This window comes from Mytilus edulis, chromosome 5 (assembly GCF_963676685.1).
Source record: "Mytilus edulis chromosome 5, xbMytEdul2.2, whole genome shotgun sequence".
Taxonomy (NCBI): domain Eukaryota; kingdom Metazoa; phylum Mollusca; class Bivalvia; order Mytilida; family Mytilidae; genus Mytilus; species Mytilus edulis.
The window spans coordinates 25,154,477-25,177,808 of record NC_092348.1 but is presented as its reverse complement, the minus strand read 5'-3'; the positions used below and the strand labels follow the sequence as shown (position 1 = coordinate 25,177,808).

At 31.4% G+C, this 23,332-nt stretch overlaps 1 protein-coding gene across 1 annotated transcript; it reads left to right on the top strand.

Moving 5' to 3' along the window:
* The first annotated feature begins 20 nt into the window (after window positions 1-20).
* LOC139523284 (ribosome quality control complex subunit TCF25-like) lies at window positions 21-21,357 on the top strand. Its single transcript, XM_071317151.1, has 16 exons — window positions 21-254; window positions 4,534-4,826; window positions 5,599-5,664; window positions 6,028-6,116; window positions 7,036-7,166; window positions 8,355-8,454; window positions 11,842-11,935; window positions 12,245-12,337; window positions 13,189-13,294; window positions 13,780-13,887; window positions 14,664-14,782; window positions 15,237-15,395; window positions 16,309-16,399; window positions 17,551-17,630; window positions 18,661-18,736; window positions 19,036-21,357. Exons 1-16 carry the CDS (start codon window positions 126-128, stop codon window positions 19,243-19,245), a joined length of 1,944 nt encoding a protein of 647 aa, XP_071173252.1. The 5' UTR covers window positions 21-125; the 3' UTR covers window positions 19,246-21,357.
* The last annotated feature ends 1,975 nt before the right edge of the window (window positions 21,358-23,332 follow it).

Below are 23,332 nucleotides of genomic sequence, written 5' to 3'. Positions count from 1 at the left end.
GCCAATACATTGAATATCCCGCAGTGTGTAACTTCCGGTCTCAACAAATTGTAAACATTGAACATGTGGAACTTGACATAAGAGTTCCTCGCTAAACATTTGAACTATTTGTCCTTATTTTTAACATGTCATCGAGGGCATTGCGCAAACTTCATGGTAGACAAGAATTAGAAGTTTTGTCTGTTGATGACGAGATAGATGAGGAAGAAAGTCCCGAGAAAACTCAGACTGCTGTTGTGAACCCTTTTGCACTGGTAAGGGAAACATTATGAACATTAAACGTTAGGCCGAAATTACTCTGACGTTCCAGTGGTTCTCATTTGGGGGTTCTAATCCCAGATCCCGCTTACTGTTTTGTCAGATTCCTGTATCCCGTTTACACTATGTATGTAAGCAATTCTTATTTTATTTTTAATTTCTCTTGTCCTGCATGACTTCATTTCACGTTTTCACGCCACAATAATTTGACTTTCATGTGTCATGCTTACAAAAAATCAGCAATCCCATGTCAGCTTAGACCCCAATGAGACCCACATCCAAGACAACCTGGGACCGAGGGACCAACTACCCCAGCTTGTCTGGCAAAACAGCTGTTGGACGTCAGTGTAATCTCAGACTAATTAAACATATGGCAAATGCAACAACACAATAGTCAGACACATGTTCAGATTCCAGTGATCTTTGATTTATTAAACATAAGTTTCAAACATCTTTGCCCTTTCCTCCTTTTTGCCACCCCCTTTACTCCAGAAATTCATAATGACCCCTTTAGACACCTGTGTAGTTTAAAAGTTTTGACAAAATGTCTACATCAGACTTAAGAAAATTTGTATTCAATATGGAAGGATATTCATAAGAACATGAAGAATATCTGACTTAAATTTATTTGATGAAATATTAACATTAATATTAATTTGTTTCTTACAATCATTATGCATTAATACTAGTATAAAGCATATTTTCAGCATTTTATTGGAAAATCCTATGCAAATCAAGTATTCAAAAAATAAAAATTCCATTGAGGAAAGAATTATCTTTACAGAATTTATTAATTACATAAATTTGTTTTCATCTCTTCTATTAGTTCTTAGTATAAAAATAAAAAAAATGTACAATGCACCTTGTCCCTATATGTCTGTAGGACAGGTCAAAGGTTCCCGTAAAATTTTGACGTCACAATAGAACTAACTGATGCCACAATGGACAATGATGGAAAAATGATTGTTGTATGATGTATTTAGTTCAACCGTCAGCGTTGCAGATTCTTGGGTCAACTGGCCCAGATTTCCAAATAGCCATAACATGTACGTACATGTTCAACCTCTACTGGTAGAGGACCTGAGTTACCAGCAGTTTCATTTACGTGGCAATTGGGACAACATCCCTAATGCGCTTTGAAATGAGGAACTCAAAAGTCATGTGTAAACAAAAATTCTCTGTGTAGTGATATTTGACACTTTTCTATGATAAACAAGTGACTGAGCTTAACCATTTGAGTTAATTTATAAAGTAGGGGAACACAGAATAAATGTGTAAAATCTATGGAGCTATTAAATGTGTTCAAAGTATTAAATTTTCAAAGAACTTTTTGTGTTTAAAATGGGATTATTTACCATGAGGAGGCGCATCACAAAAGGATACTCGGGGTTTGCTAATTTACGGAAAAAGTAATCTCACTTCGTACCCCGAAAATTTAACCACATATGTCAAAATGTCTCAGCTTCGAAACGAGCAATCACACATATCCAAGTTAACGATATGGACTGAGAAACAGAAGAAAACGTTACCATTACCGCCTATGGAGAAACTAATGCACATCTATACCCAATTGATGCAATGACCAACAATGAACATGTATTATAAAATAGCATAAGGTTCTAACAAAGGCAAGTCCATGAGTAAAAAAATATTTTTAAATCTGGTGAGTCCAAAGATGCATCAAGCTTGAAATATTGTGTATAAACTGAATACTCCATCATGCACATATCCAGTGGCGTAGCCACGGTTGAAATGATGTGGATGCCTTCGGCGAGCGGAGCGTGGCGAAAAAAAAATTTTGACTATTTTATGCAGAAAATTATATTTTTTTCAGACATTGTTCCTGTAAGCACATGTTCTCCCCTAGAATCTAACACTGGTTAGATTTTTGTTTTATTTCAAAATACCCACCAATTCATATAATTATATTTCAAACACAATTTTAATGTTTTCTCGAAATTCTCGAAATTGAATGTAATTCATAATTTATTTATTTGATGTAAAAGTTTCCCACCAATCTTATATTTGACATCTCTCATAAACGGCCCAATCACAGCGGCACTTCTGTATAAAGGAATTGAAGTGATCCCCTTTCCTAGCATTTCTAAAAAACGGCCTTATCACAGCGGCACTTAAGAATATAAGAACTGAAGTGACCCCATTAACGCGTCGTAGGGGACATCATCGAAATACCTGGTGTCCGTCCATCCGGTCTTGTTTGCACTCTCATGTGTACAATTCTTGACAGATTTTTATATCATCAGCAATGACAATTTCGAAAATAAGTCATAAGCTTTTAACTTTTGAAATATAAATTATACGGAACTCCCATTGCATTTTCTCTGAAGCTTTTATTTCTCCATTAAAAATAAAAGGAAAAGGAAAAATATTATTTTTTATTAGTTATTGCCCTTGTTCCTTGGTTACATAAAATATGTGCAATGCAGGGGACATAGGAACTTTGTTCTTTTATTGAATATAAAATTAATATGTGGACCTAGATAGAAACTTGAATTTACTGATAAGCCTAAGAATGATCACACTCTATTACAGATTAGTTTTTTTTTTCACGTCGTCTTTCATGTCACAGGAAACGATATCAGGATATGGTGGTTTAGTTGTCAGTTATGTTGTTAGTTAGTTGTAGAAGCCATCGCTCCGCTAGGCTCAATTTCAGATGAAACATGTCCGAGGATCTGTGCATCATCCTCTGCACTGGCCGTAGCCGACGACGTAGTCTTTTTACGAAAAAAAATAGAGATTTATCCATCTTGTTTTATTACATGCACTAAATTATCCTTTATAAAAGACCACGCATACTTCATCGGAAATAATTGGATGTTATCCTCATATCCTAACCCTTGTTACATACGGATACCTCCGAGTTTAACTGCTGCGAACATATCTTTATTTATATTTTTTTCCCTGTCAAAATGATGTGGATGCTTGAGCATCTGAGCATACATGCAAGCTACGCCACTGATATCATAATTTTATAGGAAATGTTTAAAAGTTATCTGAATTAAATGTATTTCATCGCTCTGTTTAGTGTTTACAGGTCATAGAGACTAAAATACTAAATTATATTCAGTCAGGGGACTTACTGAAATAGGTGATTTTTAAATCACTTATTTGAGTAGCAAAATTGTGGTTTTGTCACAAATTGGAATTTTGTATTTTTTTCCAAATTTTAAACACATAGGTTTAAATAATATCTTTTAATTAGTAAAATTAAAAAACAATGAACTTTTTGCTTCTTTTAAGTAGAAAGGTTTCTGCCTTTGATGTTATCATTTAGCTGAAAATTCTATTTTAGTTGAAAAAATGCTATAATAATGGCTTTACATAATGAACTGATACTTTCTTAAAAGATTTTTCCCAGCAGTGGGAGTATTTTTCCTGTGAAGTTCAAGGTTTCATCTTTCAGATTATGTAATAAAATTCTACTGTTCGTGATAAAAATCTCACTGTTCGGGGGTGTTGAAATTAGTAGGGATTATTAAAAAAATGATACTTAAAGAAGTGATTTTTGGGAAGGAAATTGAGGTCTGATACTTAAACAAGTGATTTTTATGTCATTATCCTAGATTCAGTACAAGGTCATCACCTGAAATGACCTGGTCATCCTAGACAACACAGATGTTGGTTCTGATAAGTTTAGAAACATAATTAGTCCCTGGATCATTAGTATTCTATATTTAAAGCTACAATAAAATTAAATCACTTCTTCTAGTGATTAATTTGTACTACTTAAATAGGTGATTATTGAAGAAAGACAACTCTAACTTCCAACCTTTATGGAAATAATGTTACTTAAATCAGTGATTTAGAAAATCACTTATTTAAGTAAGTCCCCTGACTGATATTGCAATAAATATCTTCTTCTTACTGTTGGACTCACCATGGTAAAAAAATATGAGTCCTTGGACACGCCTTCAAAAATCCTTAGTGAGAACCTGGAGTTAGCATGCGCATTGTGCTATTATCTGCACACAATAACTTTCATTTAAATTTTTACAAACTGTTTTATAAATTGACTTTATGACATCCTCTATTCTAGAGAACTGACCATTTTCAGACTGTAATATCAAAGCTGGCACATTAAAGAGCAAAATTTTCTTTTAGAAGAATTTAAAGGGGATTATTATTTAAAAAAATAGCTTTTTAAAATTGAATAACCAACCATATTAACAACTAAATTCAATCTCCTGAAAAAAAAATCTTTCTATGTTGTAAAATTAAAGAAAATAAGACAGCTATCTTGTTTATTTGCAGCTTGGAGATGATGACGAAGAGGATGATGAAATTGAAGAAGCAAATGATATAGAAAATGTTGTTCCTAAAGACATTCCACAACAAGGTGCTAAAAAAAAGAAGAAGAAAAAGAAAAAGAAGAACAAAGAAAAAGTTGAAGAGAAAGTTGAACATGGAGAAAACATGGATGAAATTGATGCATCACTTCAGGAAGTTGAAAGAATTCTGGGAGAAAGTAAAAGTACACACATACAAGACACTGAGCAGTCAACTGTAACATCAAGCATGAAAGCCTTATTGACTGTAGAACACAAGTACTAGTTTTTAATTTAACTGAATATTAGAAATAACTGTAATTGTGGCAATATTTGTGCTAGGACTCTTTTGCTTGTTAAACCAGAATGTAGATATTGTTAAAAATGTACCCCTTCACAAATAGTTTGTAGAAATGAACACGACCATCAAAATTGAAGTGTTAGATTCATGAATATGAACACCTATAGCAAAAGTAAATTACAACCATGAAAAGTCCATGTTTTAAGTAATGTTAATGAAATAAATATAGGCAGTGTCCCAACAAAAGATCCAGAGATCAACATAATGTTTTCAATATGTTGAGTTCTCTTCATTGTTATGAGTGAAAAAAAATTGGTAGAGACTATCATATATAACCATCAAATTATCTACCTTAAAGGACATATATACTATTACAATATGATAAAAGACAATCACTGAAGAAGTTCTTTGGTTAGTAAAACATTTTAAAAGGGATATGAACATTTGGTAGATTGAAACATGTTTATATCATCCATTGCAATACATGGTAATTTCTAGATTAAAGAGATATAAAAAGATGTGTATGAGTGCCAATGAGACAACTCTCCATCCAAGTCATAATTTGTGAAGATCTGTTTGTAAAATTGTAGAAAAATGCAAAAGCCAAAGACCAATTTTAATATTCAACACAAAAAATGCAAGCATATCATTGAAGCTTATTTTACAGAGTTATCTCCCTGTCGTGCTATGTACCAATTTTATAGATATACAACATATAACAGGATGATAGTAAAATGTTTTGAATTACAGGAATTTGAACCCAGATAATGAGATGAAAAGAATTTTTGGTTCAAGAGTTGTTCAAGCTGAAATGAGGTACATTTTTTTCCATGTATGCCTTCATGTTGAATGATGTGCCCTTAGAGCCTAAGCAAACATCATTAAAAAATCATATTAACAATTATGTGTGACATGAAAACTTGAAGTCCTTTGCTACAGTACTGTTTAAGTGTTGTGATTATTAATTTAAAATGTTGCAATAACACTACAAGTTCACAAAATTGTATTTTGGGTGATTACAATAATCAATTGGTTCTTTTCTTAAGCTCTGATAAAAATAATTTAGACAATTAAAATACCAGTACATGTATATATGATGGTGTAAAAAGAAAAGACCTTTTCAATACTGTTATCATTTTAAATTACATTTATCATATCGATAGTATTTGTATGTTGTAGTAGACGACAACCAAGAAATGCACGAGCTAGGAAGAAGGCAACTTGGATGTCAACTCCGAAAGATACCTGGCCCCCAATTGGCAAAATAGGTAAGCATTTGTAACAATATTTAAGCTTGTTTTGTTATGGGTTTCAGTTGATCAATTTTGATTAGTGTGTCTTCACATACAACAAATGTATCTTGTTATTCCACAATGAATACTTCATGATGATCAGTTAAACTTTTTAAATTGATGCTGATAAAACATTAAAATACTAAGGATTCGTTAATTCTCATGGGTTCCAATTTCAGTGTATTGAGGAAATCTTGCATTTTTGTGGCTATTTGATTTCTTGTTTTTTTTTTTTAAATTGGTAATTTCGTTAAACATTTGATTTATGGTTTTCCTGACTGTACTCATGATATCCATGAAAAATTGGTATCCAAATAATAATTATTATTCTCATGAATATTAATGAAGAATAAGAGGGAAAACAAATAAATAACAAAAATGTTTTTTTTGGAATGAAAAATATAAAAGTAAAAGTGTGTTTACAATTAAACGGATTCAGTTGATTTGTATTCAGGAGGCTCGAGGGTAAAAAAAATTCTACAAAAATTGAAACATTTTTTTTTCATTACAAATTTTATTTATTAGACTATTAGTTGTTACTTTATGATATGGTACAAAAATCAACCAAAAAATCAATTCGTTTTGGCACCAGATGACTTTTAAAATGTTTATCATTGAAAAAGCTCCAAATTATCTCCCGTATGTGAAAAAAAATGCCATTTTTTTGGCAGTAAAATTGAAATAACTTTTTTAACACAGTGGTGACCTATATTTTTTATTATTTTTTTCTATTAAATACTGAATATTAAAAAAAAAAAAATTTACACCCACGAGCTCCTTTAAAGGAATATTAATAATGTAATATTTGTCACTACACAACAAACTAACAGAAACATTTGAAATGGTTTAATTATTCATAATTACTCATAAAAAATACATTACTTTATATTTCTAGGTTTATCAATGACATTAAAAGAAACAAGAAATGGTGTCCAGTATTATATATTTGAGCACAGTAAAGATTATCAAAAAATTCAGTTCCAGTTTTATGAGGCTGTTGAATCTCTAAACCCACAGAATATAGCAGTATGTAAACTAAAAGACAGTTGTTTTCAGTGTTTCATTAATACTGTAGATTGATTTATTTTCATGGGAATAAATTTTTATGGATTGAGGAAAACCAGCATTTTAGTGGGTGTTTGATCTCATGGTTTTGCCAATCTCTGCATACAAAGCCTATAGCAAGTATGCAATTCATTGAACATTTGAATTTGTGGTTCACCTGTACCCATGAAGACCACGAAAATTCATATCCAATGAATAATAATGAATCCCCAGTACCGGTACATTAAGCATAAATTGTAGATCAAATAAGATTAGCTCTACAATTCTCTAGCATATATTTTAGATGCACTTCAATGCTTTTATGGTAGGGGTAAGCAGCTGGGACATCCAGAACCCAACCCTTTTTATATATACATATAATATTTATTTATATATTTGACAAAAATATATACTTAAAGCTATCATGATAATGATATGTCATGAAGGGATGAATAAAAGAGGGACAAAAGATATCAGAGGGGCAGTCAAACTCATAGATTGAAAATATACTGACAACGCCATGGCTAAAAATAAAAAGACAAACAGACAAATAATAGTACGGAAGACACAACATAGAAAACTAAAGACTAAGCACCATGAACCCCACCAAAAACTGAAGGTGATCTCAGGTGCTCCTGAAGGGTAAGCAAATTCTGCTCCACATGTGGTACCCGCCATGTTGCTTATGTTATTACAAATCCGGTAAATAGTCTAATTTTGTAAGTGACATTTGTGAAAAATTTGACAAAATCGGATGCATTTATGACTATGATTTTACTGGCGTCTGTGAAAACAAATCGACATCTGATTATTTTCAGCTACTTGCCATTTCAATTTTAGACCTTGTCATATCCATACCACTCATTACATCATACTCCTAAGCTATATGCATACCAACATAAAAGTGCTTTTATAGGTAGTAAATGTATTATAATGTATCAGAGAGGATCCATGGATAAATTTATAGACTTAAAATGACTGGTTGCAAAAACATGTATAAATATGTATTCTTTCACTATAAGTATTTAAAACCTATTATTTTTAGTGAAGACATCAGTGCTTGAAATTGTGTACAAATACTAACTATTAGTTTCGTCTGTAATTGTCAGAGATAACATTTTTTCCTTACATCACCATTAAAATTCATATATATCATTCATTATTTTGTAGAATATTTTACAAATACAAGGTTACCATATAGATGCCTTAATAGCTTTGAGTGATGTGTTTAAAATGAGTGAAGATATGCAGATGTCAGCTGAATTATTAGGTAACAGATTAATACAAATTCGGCTGTTGTCTGCTCTATGGTCGGGTTGTTGTCGCTTTGACACATTCCCCATTTCCTTTCTCAATTTTAAATCAAGGACAAATGTTATTTTTCTCTGTATTTGCTTTATATCTCAAATCTAACACTAGATGGATATAGCTATATTTGTTAAGATCCCATTTGGTACTAAAACTAGTATTTATGTATTTAAATATACAATGTAAGGAAGTCTGATGAGACATTTTGGTATACATATAGGTTGCACTTTGTAAATACAGCTGTTTCTCAAACCACACCTCTTTTGGGTAGATTTAGAATATTCATAGAAAATTAATTTTATTTACATACTGGTTCCCAGTTATGCTCCCTGTGTCCCATCTCATACAGACACAACTTGGGAATGTTACCAGTAGATAAATATGTGCATAGTGTTTACTTTGAAATCTGTGGTAACCCTTCATTTGAGGTAGGGGTAGTTAAGAAAATTAGTGTTAGTTTAAACTCTGAAAAGTTCAGGGCATATAAACGTTGTAAATATGCCGCACAGCCCTATATTTATACCCCCCCTTTGAAAAAAAGGGGGGTATACTGTTTTACCTCTGTCTGTCTGTCCGTCAGTCCATCAGTCTACACTACAGGAACTACACTACCAGGATTTCTGAAATTTGGTTTCAGGCTTGATATAAGTCAGCTATACCATGTGATGGGTTTTCAGATTCATCACTCAACAACTTCCTGTTTACCGAACACTTGTTTGATTTTACACATGATAGCCAAGCAGGGCTCACGCTACCAGGCGACTTGGGCGAAGAAGTCGCCCTCCCGACCGTCACTTCGCTTTCCCCGACCCCCAAAAGCGAAAAGAAGTCGCCCTGTTCTTGACGAAAGTCGCTTTCAGTTGCTTCCTTCATCGGACATTTTCAATTTTTACCAAGTTGATGAAACATCAATTTTTTACTGATAATTAAAGAAATTCAGACATTAACTATTCATTATCTTTAGAAAAGAGGTTGAAGCATTGTCTTCGCAGTGTGTATCAGGTTATTTGATAAAAATACAACTTTTTATTACTTCGTGCATTTTTGCAAGTTCCGGTGCTTGTTACTCGAAAACGTACATCAACCTAAATTTCGGCGGCAAAATAAGTTTGTTACTTCATTTAAACGTGATAAAAGTTGCCTCCAGTAAATGTTTAATCCATTTATTGCATTAAAACCGTCATGTTCCTTTCCAAATAACTTGTCAAACATCGTTTATTTTTTGTAAATTTTCTTGCATTCGTCCGCCATTGACCGATTTTTAAACTACGGATCTGAACCGGACCAGCTATGACCGAAATCCGTACTTTTACAATAATTACTACGGACGCACGGATGGAACAGCTGACAGAAGAATATTGATCCCAAAGGGGAAAAATTACGCATCCCACACGCATTAAGAGACTTTTGGTTACATCTAATTGATTGGTGTATATAATTCCCTATATTTTTTATGAATGTTTCAAACTATTGATTAAAGTTGCTTAACTCTGAGACTATTATACTAATATCAATATATTATGGCCCAGCTAAATAACTTTTATATTTTTTATGAGAAACACTGAATTTCATACACAAGATAATTTTTAATTAAATTGTAATTGATATAATTTCTTTACATTTTTTAAAATATTTTTTTTTTTTAGTGCTAGATATTTAGTTGGTAGTTTCTCACAAGATCCTTAGTAAAACTTAAACAACTTTTAATTTCAAATGTTACTTTAATTGTAACTTTTTACTTATATGAATTGAACAACATAAAAAGAACATTATTTACATATGGCCCTTTATACTATTGTAAAATCCAAACATTGTAGCGCACCCGCGCGAATGAGCACTTCTCTTTCAAATCTCACCACTTCTCCCTATCAGTTTCAAAAAGAGAAGTCACTTCTCCCTATAATTCTGAAGTAGTGTGAGCCCTGGCCAAGTTGAAAATTTTTCTTCACATTTTTCTTAGGAACTACAATACAAGGATTTCTGAAATTTGGTTTAAGGGTTAATATAAGTCAGCTATACCGTGTGATGCGTTTTCAGATTCATCACTTGACATCTTCCTGTTTACCGAACCCTTGCATATTTTACACAATTAATATTATCCACTTGCGGCAGGGGTATCATCAGTGAGCAGTAGCTCGCAGTTTTACTTGTTTGACCTTTGAAAAGAATTGTAGTGCATATGAACTTTCAATTCTTGGATTAGATTTTTTTCAAAACTTCATAGTAAAAGTGGTACAGTTTTAGCCGTAAAGGGAGTTCCTATGGGAAAATGCATTGTCAATATTTACAGAAATGCACAACCTATAATGTTATTGAATTATTAAAATTCTATAATGTTTAAGTAAGTTTTCTGCAGATGAATGGATTTTTAGTGCAAATTCACATATTTATTTAATTCTACCAATCGAATACTGTTATTTCGAATTTGATAAATAAGTGAAAATACAAATTACTTAAACTTTTGCACAATGCAACTTAAGACATCAACCACAAACACATGTCTTATCCCTAATTTCAAAACTTGACATATAAACATAGAATAACACCAAGCACAACACATTGTTAAGATAACCTGACCAAAAACAGGCACAAAATGATGAAGCAAACCAGGTGTTTGTGTGCACAAACCTCCCTCCTTCCTTATGATGATGATATGTTGTTAAACTAAAGCTTCAAATTCATGTACAACTGTCCTGATGGTTTAATGATAGTGCACTTATCTCAAGTGTGGATAGTGTGGATGGTTATGAGTTTAATCCTTAGCCAGTCTTAACTAATGACTTGAACATTGGTATTTGCTGCAACTCAGATATGCACATGACATTTAGAAGTAAGACCAAAATTGTTCAGATCAAAAATAAAACAATGTTCAGTCATACTGAAAGTGTCTTTCTGCAGAATGTGACCTTGTGAATTAGCATGGTAAAACCATTGTTATATAATACTTTTTGTCAAAATTTTGATGATGTGCACAAAATATCACATTGAAGAATAATATAATGGTGATTAACATTACAAATTTTATTTTTATGCCCCACCTACGATAGAAGAGGGGCATTATGTTTTCTGGTCTGTGCGTCAGTTTGTCTGTCCATTTGTCCATCCGTCTGTCCTGCTTCAGGTTAAAGTTTTTGGTCAAGGTAGTTTTTGATAAAGCTGAAGTCCAATCAACTTGAAAATTTGTACACATGTTCATTTTGATATGATCTTTCTAATCTAAATGCCAAATTATAGTTTTGACCTCAATTTCACAGTCTACTGAACATGGAAAATGATGGTGCGCGTGGGGCATCTGTGTACTTTGGACACATTCTTGTTGTAACTTTATTTTATATGTTTTGTTTTTCAGAGAGAGCTTTACATTCGTTTGAAACCTCCTTCCATCCACTGTTCAGTTTAACCACAGGAAACTGTAGATTACAATTTAAAATAGCAGAAAATAGGTAAGTAATTAAATAACAGCTAGATAAAGTGGTGATTTTAATACATGATAATGCTATCACATTTTGCTTATAAGAAACATGTTGTTAAGGTTAAGGATGATAAAGGTAACATCACATTATAGTAATGTAGTATTTTGCTGCTTGCTCTAAACAATTTCAGAGCAATTTAGGTTTGGATTTCTTATCACAAAATTGCAAGACATTTTGCTAATATGCTTAATTGAAGATAAAGCATCATATATTTGTGAGGATTATTTTATGTTATACCAACAAACTTGATCATCTAAAGATTCGTGTTTTATTTTCCAGACCTTTCTACCTGACAGTATTTAAACATTTAACCTATATAGGACAAAGAGGTTGTTACAGGACAGCTTTAGAATTCTGTAAATTATTGCTCAGGTAAGATTTTAAATTAGTACATACCAAATATAACTCAGAAAACTTTAATTTTTTTTCACATCTCAACATTTCATTTAATGATAAAAAGTAAGAGCCTGGTATTTAAATTAATGCCACGAAAGCCTAGCCTTAACTGAACAAGACCATAAAAAATATTGTCGGTCTTCTGAAAGTCAAAGTGAGATCATTATTGAGATGTAATACCACCAGATAATAGTACGTCATATCCAGTTTCATATGGAAAAAATATTCCCTTAAATTTGACTGATGTAATACGTTGACTCTTATCTGGGATTATGTCTTTGATTAATTGATTAAACCTTATTTTATTTACAATATGCAAAACACATAAATAACAGAAGAATGTTTCAATTTATAATAAATGAACACATAAAAAAGAAAGGAGAACTCAACTGCTCTCAAGTTACTTTGTAAATGTTTTTATTTTTTAAGCAAAATGCATGAGAAAAGTATAATTATTTTATTAAGATTTTTTATTTTAATATGACACAAATAAATATATTCAAAAATACTCTCAACTTTCTCACCAATCTGAAAATAGAAATGAAACAAATTACGGTGTGAGTTGCAAAAGGAGGAAATATTCATGACACTATAAGGTCAGTAGAATAAATGTACGTTTTCTTCAGGGTGCGCTTAATATTCAGGTGCGTTTTATGTAAGGACAAAAACAATCTTCCCCCCTAAAAACGGCCGTGCGGCTTATAAAACGATGTGCTTTAAATTCGGGAATATACGGTACTTCTTTACTTCAGTTTAGATCAATACATTTACTCTCTGACTATATTGCATATAACAGAACAAAAAAATATTGTTGTATTTTATTTCAGTTTAGACCCAGATAATGACCCTATGTGTGTATTGTTAATGATTGATTTTTATGCCCTGAGATCTGAAGAATTTGCATTTCTTATCAGATTATTTAATGAATGGGAGGTAAGGAAACATAAATCTAGTTCTTTAAGGAAAAAAAATGAATTTAATATAAAAATAGGATGATGTGGTATGATTGCCAATGAGACAACTCTCCACAAGAGACCGAATGACACAGAAATTAACAACTATAGGTTAACAACAAGCAAAGTCCATACTGTAAGGTCAATTATAAAAGGCCCCAAAATGACAAATGTAAAACAATTCAAATGAGAAAATCAACGGCCTAATGTATATACAAAATAATGAAGGAAAAACAAATACATGTATATTGCATAGAAAAACAACAACCACTGAATAACTTGGCTCCTGACTTGTTACAGGCACATGTAGAATGTTTTATATTAACAGCTGGTAGAGGTAATTTTATAGAAATAAAGATTACAAATCAGATGGGAACATTATAAAATAGTTGAATTTTTGATGCCCATTTACATTTAGTATTTCTATGAAATGATATTTCTTACAACAAAGCTTTATTTTTTCAGGGCCACAGAAATTTATCCCAGTTGCCAAACTTTGCCTTTTCACTGCCATTAGCAATGTTTTGTCAGGCAGATAAAAATGGAGAAGACACAACACCTGCAGATAATCTGGTACATAATAATTAACATTATCTAGATTTAAGGAAGTACACCACTAATTAATGGCCCCATTGCTTTCTATGTTAAATTCCTCAATTTCGAGTGGTCACAGCTCTTTTATCTTAAGTTCAAATAAAGTGACAATCATTGCATGTCAAAGCAACACCTTCTGGTGTCCTGTACGGAAAAAAATCAACATACCTTACATGGCATATAAGAAAGAACTGGTTCCCAGAACTTCGGATGTACCAAAACAGGTACTTCCGATCTGACAAAAAGGCAAAATGTACCCTCCTTTTTAAATTTCATGCCATTTTTTTTATTATTCAAATTTATCAGTCAAAAATTGTCTACAATGATCACCAGTCATGAAGCTTTCATTTGATACCAAAATTAATAAAATATTCTAAATATTTTGAAAGTTATGTCCATGCGTAGGAACTATTTTGTGTTAAATATGTGCTACTTTCTGGTATGTGCTTTCTGGCCGGGCCCAAATTAGTGGTGTTACACCTTAAACCATACCATTTTACTCCACCAGTAACTTAAGCATTAGTAATCTTTATTCCATATTGTAATTACAATTTTTTATTTGTTTTGTTTGCATAGTAGTGACTTTATGGTTAATTTATCAGTCAAACTATATTTAAACAATAAAATCTTATACATAATTTTAATTAATTTATTTATATTTGTTGTTTGTTTATGAGATAGCAGTGGCTTCTGATTTCTTTTGTAACAACTGATTATTTCCCTTGTTATTACTGATTATTTCCCTTTATTTCTAGCTCCAGAAATCACTGATGATGTTCCCTGGTTTCCTGATGCCATTGTTAGATAATTGTAGTGTCAACCCTGACTCTGAAGTCTCTAGTCATAGTTTCTTTAGTCCAACAGCTCAGTATAGGTAAAGTTTTAAATGAGTTTTTTTCATTGAACATATACCTACGACAGATCAAAAGGAGAACTTTACTTGTTTTAGAACAACAGCCAAGTTCTGATATATATATATGAAATCACAATAAATGTAATGGCAATAGCTAATTGTAAATTGTTATATCAAGTAATTATTTAAACGTCATAAAAATACAAACAGCGCAATGAAAATTGAATTGTAGTCTTGAAGATTGGATTATGTATTTGATATTAAGTATATTTTTCAGTTACTAGAAATCAATTCTTACCAGTACCGGTAATTTAAAAGAATCCACATGGCATTTCTGTTACTTTGGTTGAAAAAAAAATGAGTTAAGTAACCAAAAAAATTCCCCTTGAAAACACCATTACAAAGGTCTTTGTGATTGATGCTGAATAGATTTATCATAATGTCACATATACTCATATATTTTTCTTTTCAACAGCCAATCGGATGCTCTGAAACAATTAATATCTTTATATGTTGGACGCTGCCATTCATGCTGGAAACCACCAGAGGTTTTACAGTGGTTAGAAAGAAATGTGAAGGTTGTATTACAGAGAGTGAATGATAAAGATCCTCTTGTGGAGGAATACAATAAAAAGTAAGTATTTGTACTATTTTCTAAGTAATGTATATATATTGATGTAGGACGATGTGGTATGAGTGTGAATGAGACAACTCTCCATCCAAGTAACTATTTATAAAAGTAAACCGTTATAGGTCAAGGTACGGCCTTCAACACAGAGCCTTGGCTCACACCGAACAGCAAGCTATAAAAGGGCCCCAAAAATTACTAGTATATATATATACCATCTACAATGAAATTTGTTTTACATGCACATGTATAAAAATTGCGGTTTTTATATACCGGTATATATATATATATATATATATATATATATATATTCAATGTACATTAATAGTTCTTTAAACAAACTTTTTTATTTTCCAAGTCTGAGGAAATGCCTGTTTTATAATGTATTCAAACATGCTTTGAAAAGTGGTGAAAATATGTCTTGTCACTGTTTGGGTGCTTGACAGAAAATGGCCAGTCTTTCAGGATTTTTGAAAGTCAAAGCTATTTCATAAACTGATTTTTAGTTTTTAAACAATTACTTAGCTTGTCATTGTGGTAAAGATGTGCTTTAATTTGTATGATTTTTACCTTTTGATTGTGAAAAATTCTAAATTATAGAGCATTACTAGTCAAATTCTATTACTACCCCTATATGATCACAAAAAATTTGGAGGGGATATTTTCTCAAGTTCCAAGATATATGTGCTGAATCCTTCTAAAAAATTAATCATAAGTTTGAAAATCCAAATGAGTGTAAATCCTAAATTCCCACTAAAATAAAGGCCTTAACCCATCTTCCTGAAAAAGTTCCTTTCACCCTTTTTTGCTTAGTATAGCTCTTATTTGATTTATTTGTGTATTCAAACATATGGTTAAAAGATTAATTACAATAAACAGTATAATGCTTGCTAAACAAATCATTTCTATTTTGTTACAGAAGGAAAACACGGTATCAAGGAACACCCAGAAATATTTTACGCCATATATTATTATCAGAAATCAAAGATGCTACAGCTGCTCTTCCACAGGTATGACTTATTTTTTTATCACACTGGACAATGACAGAAAAATGTCATGAAAACTTGAAAGATTTTCTTAATTATACCTGATCCAGGAAAGGACACTTGTTTACCTATTTCCATCCTTGGAAGTGTCTATAGCATGTAACTGTGCAGTTTCTAAAATATTTTTTTATCAGAGGAAATTTTGCTATCAATCTTCATGTAGGCATATAAAAAAGAAGATGTGGTATGATTGCCAATGAGACAACTGTCCACAAGAGACCAAAATGACACAGACATTAACAACTTTAGGTCACCGTAAGGCCTTCAACAATGAGCAAAGCCTATACCACAAAGTCAGCTATAAAAGGCCCCGATAAGACAACGTAAAACTAAACTAACAGTCTTATTTATATAAAAAAAATGAACGAAAAACAAATATGTAACACATAAACAAACCACTGAATTACAGGCTCCTGACTTGGGACAGGCACATGCAAAAATAATGTGGGGGGGTTAAACATGTTAGCGGGATCCTAACCCTCCCCCTAACCTGGGACAGTGGTAAACAGTACAACATAAGAACGAACTATAAAAATCAGTTGTAAAAGGCTTAACTCATCAGATGAACAAAAATACAAGTGGACGTTGCCGGGTACTTATACATCCCGACACAAAAAGACACAATGAACAGATCTGAGAGTACTCACAGTTATCTGACAGCTAGTTCAAAGCCACTAACAACTAATAAAAATCATGCATCTAAGACTAAACTATCAATCCGTACACATCCAACATCCAATGGATTTAGTGTAAAGACGTCATAAACAGCCAGAGAAAAACATGACCTTGTGCAATGCCAAGTTACAGGTATTGACAGATTGTAGATGTTACAGGTATTGACAGCTGCCTCTATTGTTCTTAAACATAATGGCAATATATGAACTTTTTTGTCGCATATTTCTCAGGATCTATGAATCAGAATTTCACAATATGGTAAGCAGTCTCTGAAGTTTAGTATCAAGTTTCATATGAAGTTATAATTATAACTTGTTATATGTGAGGCCATGTATGCAATTTTATACAATTTTTTTCTCAAATAGCTATGATTCAGAGCTTCCTTATAGTTGATATGAAGCTTAATTTGCTGATTAAATTATATATGAATTATATTACAGGATTTGGCTAATACAACTGTAGTGAGCTATGATCCATTACCTCCAGCAGACTCTATAGCAGCCTATCAGTCACCACAAAGGTATTGGAACTGTGAATATTTTTAAATTTATAATTGCATTGGTATTATATTGGTCTCAAATGTAAAGAAAATAAATGTAGAACCTGCCAAAATTTTGGAACATGACCTTTTATGAGCTATTGGAGTCTTATGAGAAAAGAAAAATGGCTGTTATGGGGCAAATTTTTCTTACCTTGTTATGAAGGGGAAAAACCAAGGAGGCCGAACATCTGACACAAATTCCTATACCTCACCTGATTAAATTGAAAATCCTAATATCTAAATTTTATTTTAAAATGTCTAATAATGACCAAGCAAATCCCAACTCGAAAATAGGTATAAAAATGGCAGTGAAGCATAACTTTATTTTTATGCCCCACCTACGATAGTAGAGGGGCATTATGTTTTCTGGTCTGTGCGTCCGTCCGTCCGTCCGTCCGTCTGTCCCGCTTCAGGTTAAAGTTTTTGGTCAAGGTAGTTTTTGATGAAGTTGAAGTCCAATGCCTTCAAACTTAGTATACATGTTCCCTATGATATGATCTTTTAAATTTTAATGCCAAATTAGAGGGTTTACCCCAATTTCACGGTCCACTGAACATAGAAAATAATAGTGCGAGTGGGGCATTCGTGTACTGGGGACACATTCTTGTTCTTGAATAATTTAATTCCTTTTGGGAAGTTTATTTGAAAAAGATTTGCATCGCTGAATATGTCATGCTGTGGAATCATTTATTGGCTTGGGTATCAATTTTCATATTTGTCCATATTTGATTTCTTGGTTTTGCCAATCTCTGTATACAAAGCTTATTGAAAATATGTTATTCATTGAACATTTGAGTTTGTGGTTCACCTGAAGCAACGAAACCCAAGAAAATTGGTATCCAACAAATAATAATGAATCCACAGTATTCATGTAAATTTTGTGAAATGTTGAGAAAAAAACCAAATGAATTCCATATTGATATTTATGTGATTTAGTATATGCATTCTATGTCTTTAGTTTAACCTTGTGATGTTAGTTCATTTTATAATGAACTGTTTTATTTTTCAGGACGAGAAGAATAAATCAAGAGAGTAGCACATTAACAAACTTTTTTAGATCACTGATGCCTAATTTTAACCTTGATGTGAGTATATTTGTTTTTGATTTACAATGTTTTGCAAAATGGAAAATTTATAATTGAAAAGTGTCTTTCCATATACTATGATATATTTTACAGTCTTAAAGATGTAAGGTACTCTAAGAGGTCACATGGCTAAATTGTAGGAGTCTATGATGTGTTAGTTTATGGAAGTGTGGGGTTCCATCAAATAATCAGAAGGTTCTAATACTCTTATTGTTTTATTACTATAACTGATGGAAACTCACCAGTATTATAAATTATCATGTGAACCTTGCTTAAAACATATGTTTGATATTTTGTAGGAGCCTGCAGCACCAGTACAACCAGCCCAGGGTGCAGAGGGTGGGGCACAAAATCTGCGACAAGGAATGGTGGTATTAATGGGTGCAATGAGAGACTTACTAAATAACATCAGACCTGTAGAACACCCATTTGAAAATCCTCAGAACGAAGGGGATAATCAAAATAATGACGAGGAAGGGGACGAGGATCAAGATGAAGAATGGGACTGAAAGATAATAATGGGGAGGAATGGGGTGACTCTCAAAATGAAGAATGGGACTAAATGATACATTGTACCTATTGCTTCCTATGTGTGATTATTAAATAACAGAGGAACTACTGCAATGAATATTATTTTGAAATTAAAGAATTAACACTTTTGTATTATTAAGGTGTAAGGTCTCAAATTTTAACACTGCTGTATGTTCTGTAATGAATGTAGAACATATACATACACAATATTCATAATGGTTCAGTGTCATGTGAAAAAAAAAGTGTTTGTATCATGTAAGCAACTGAAATATTGGACCTTAATATCTGTTGAAATGATTTATACTCGGTATACTCCAGTCATATTTTAGATATTACTACAAGAACTGAAAAGAGTGTTTTGTAATTAAATTTTTAAAATAGAAGAAACCATGGTTTTATAAAAAATAAATTGTTTTTGATCTCAGATGTTTTAGTGGGTTTATAAAAAATAATAGAAAAAGAGGGAATTGGAGCAAGTTAAGTTTTCTCATATATTTCATGTATTAACTCATTTGATCATGAAAATATTCAATTTGATAGGTTTAACATTAACGATTCAAGAGTTTTTTGTGAAAATTATTTTACTTATAGAGGTTTTTGACTGAAGAACTACTGGTTAACAATAATTATATAGAATATATTCAGTACACAATTCCAATGTCCATGCTAAAAAAATTAATGTAGATCAAGATCAATATTGGGAAATTCAACAATTATTGTTCAAGATTATAGCCCTTTTTTATCTTAAAAAAACAATGACTTTTTTGGGGAGTTTTCAATTTGATAGGACGTTTAAAGTACAGACTAATTCTTACAATTTTTACAAGATTTATAGATTTTAATTTGATTTTAGCAGACTATTCAATAGTCCTGTCCCCTTATTTTCTGAAACTTGACATTTTAATGTTTATTAATCAAAGATTTGACTTATATGCTGTTTAAGAGTAATGCTCAGTCTTATCTATAGACATATTTGGGACTTTTAAGTTTCTTGACAATTATTCCTGTATTTCTTAACAATATATGTTGAAATTTTATCATTTGTCTTTCTTAAAATTCAATATAGGTACATTTAGTTTTTGTTGATTTGACAAATTGCAGAGGAAATCATGTTTTGTATCAGTTTAAATGTCTTCATCATTTTGTTGCTACCTTTTATTAATATTTTATTTTGACTGTATCTCCTTCAATTTTTACCTGTCTTTGCCACACTTTTACAATAAGTTCTACTTGAAAAAGGCTAAATAGATATCAACCAACTTTGCACTGATTGTTCTACAGACCAGAAGATCTACAACTGCTATTTTATTTTGGTTATTTTTAGGCTTGTCCAGACCGCAAGATATTCTTTTGAAAATGCACACTTCTTGTTAGTAGACTTTTTTGGGGGAACGTTTTTTTATTATTCTTAACTAGTTGTCTATGTTTAATGCATGAGGAGATTATAATATTCCACACAAATTAATAGTTAAATCTTTTGATGAAGGTTAATCCAGAAAAGTGTTTTGACAAATCTAATAATTTATTGATTGATATTCAAGAGAAAAACTTTTTTTAATTTTCATATTGCCTTTGTGTAATCTATAATTGGCATATTTCTTTTCTATTTGCTCTTAATTTATCAACATGTACCAAAAAAAAATTCACTTTCATCTTTGCCATCAGAAAATCGAACTAAAATCTGTTAATAATTATAATTTTAAATGCTTAATTAATCATAACATTTATACCAATGTTAAGTCTTTAAACCTTAAAAGAGGAAGATCTGAAACAAACTTTTGACATGCAGAAGTTTTGTGATGATAGCATTTACATTAGAAATAAACTTATATCCTGAGTAATAAAGTTTGGCAACAATTCTTTTTAATTTTATAATTTATTTTTCAAACGTATATTATTCTTCATAATTATATTTGTGAGATTAAAACAAAAAATATGTGTCGCAAAACTTTATTTACTGAGTATTCATACAAACATTTTACTGTTATACTATAACTGATACTTGTTGCAGGAACTTTTTATCTATATTTAATTAATGTAGCTTAGATACTAAAAGTATTTATTTACATTAAATAAAAGTTACAAAACAAGAGTTGGGTGTTTTATTTACTATTATAACCAAACAACCAAACAACCCAAACCAAACAAACATTATGAGACCTATACACAATACTTATTACCACAAACCTCAGATCAAGTACAAATTTAGGTAGTGTCACTACTATCCAGTGGCGGATCCAGAACTTTTCCTAAGGGGGGGGCCGCTCCAGTCATGCTTCAATGATTCCCTATATAATCAACCAAATTTTTCCCACGAAAAGGGGGGGGGGGGGCCCGGGCCCCCCAGGGCCCCCCCCCCTGAATCCGCCTATGCTATCGTTCTTGAGTTATGTTCTTTTTGAAATTTTATTTTATAGACGCCTGATAATAATGACAATAATGTCTGTATATATATATATTATAGTACTATAAAGTATGCAATAAACAATTAAATATTTTGAAAATTCAGTGCAAAAGAGAAGATAATTTAATTTGGTATACCGGTAATCCCAGATGAGACATGTGTCTCTTGAACAAATAACTATTTATTGCTAGTATATGACCCTGGTATGGTCTGGAACTAAATATGTATTACACTCAATTGTTTTCACTTGCAAGTTTACATTTTTCCCAGGACTATTTAATCTGATAAATCTAATTAACCAATTTATAACATGATTTTACATGTCACAGACAGTTTTGTAATGCATCTTAATGACATCAAGGTTTATTTGTCTAACAGCTTTTATTAGAGAAAGTACTTGATTATTCAACTTCCAATTTATAAATCATTATTACAAAGGCATGTATATGGCCAGCCCTTTAACTATTTATTTGAATTTCAAGATATCTCATATAATATATAAGATATCTTATACAATTTCATTTTTATAAGATATCTTATAATATGTTATTTTAGATATCTTATATATTATATAATTTATCTCATAAAGTTTATAAAATATCTTATACAATTTCATTTTTATAAGATATCTTATAATATGTTATTTTAGATATCTTAAATATTATATAATTTATCTCATAAAGTTTATAAAATATCTTATAAAGTATGAGACATCTTATAAATATTTTGTATACAAGATATCTTATATAATTTTATAAGATATCTTCTAAAGTTTATAAGATATCTTCTAAAGTTTATAAGATATCTTCGAAAGTTTATAAGATATCTTATATAGTTTATAAGATATCTCATATAATTTTAAATATATAAGATATATTTTATAATTGTGTTACCTTCATTAATGGCTAGGACACTTCTAATTATAAAAATTTAAACTGACCAAAATTGGTCATTTCATTTACATGTATGGCAAGCCGTTTTGCTATTTATTCTTACTTCAAGATATCTCATAAACTATATAAGATATCTTATAAATCTTATAAACTATATAAGATATCTGATAAAGTTTATGAGATATCTTGAAGTAAGAATAAATAGCAAAACGGCTTGCCATACAAGGATGCCCGGTTCGCACTATCATTTTCTATGTTTAATGGATCTTGAAAAAGGGGGGGGGGGGGAATCTCTAATTTAGCATTAAAATTAGAAAGATTATATCATAGGGAACATGTGTACTAAGTTTAAACTTGATTGGACTTCAACTTCATCAAAAACTACCTCCACCAAAAAACGTTAACCTGTGAAGAACGGACAAACAGACAGTCGCACAGACCAGAAAACATAATGCCAATATATGGGGCATAAAAATAATTATTGGGGGACAAAAAATTGAGAAAAAGGAAAAAAAACAAAAAGCAAAGAACAAAGATATTCTGAAATATAAAGAGAAAAAAAGAGAATATTCTATAATGGACAAACATATAAAGAAAAGAGAAAAGTCGACTAAACTAGAGGCTCTAAAGAGCCTGTGTCGCTCACCTTGGTCTATGTGCATATTAAACAAAGGACACAAATGGATTCATGACAAAATTGTATTTTGGTGATGGTGATGTGTTTGAAGTTCTTACTTTACTGAACGATTTTGCTTCTTACAATTATAT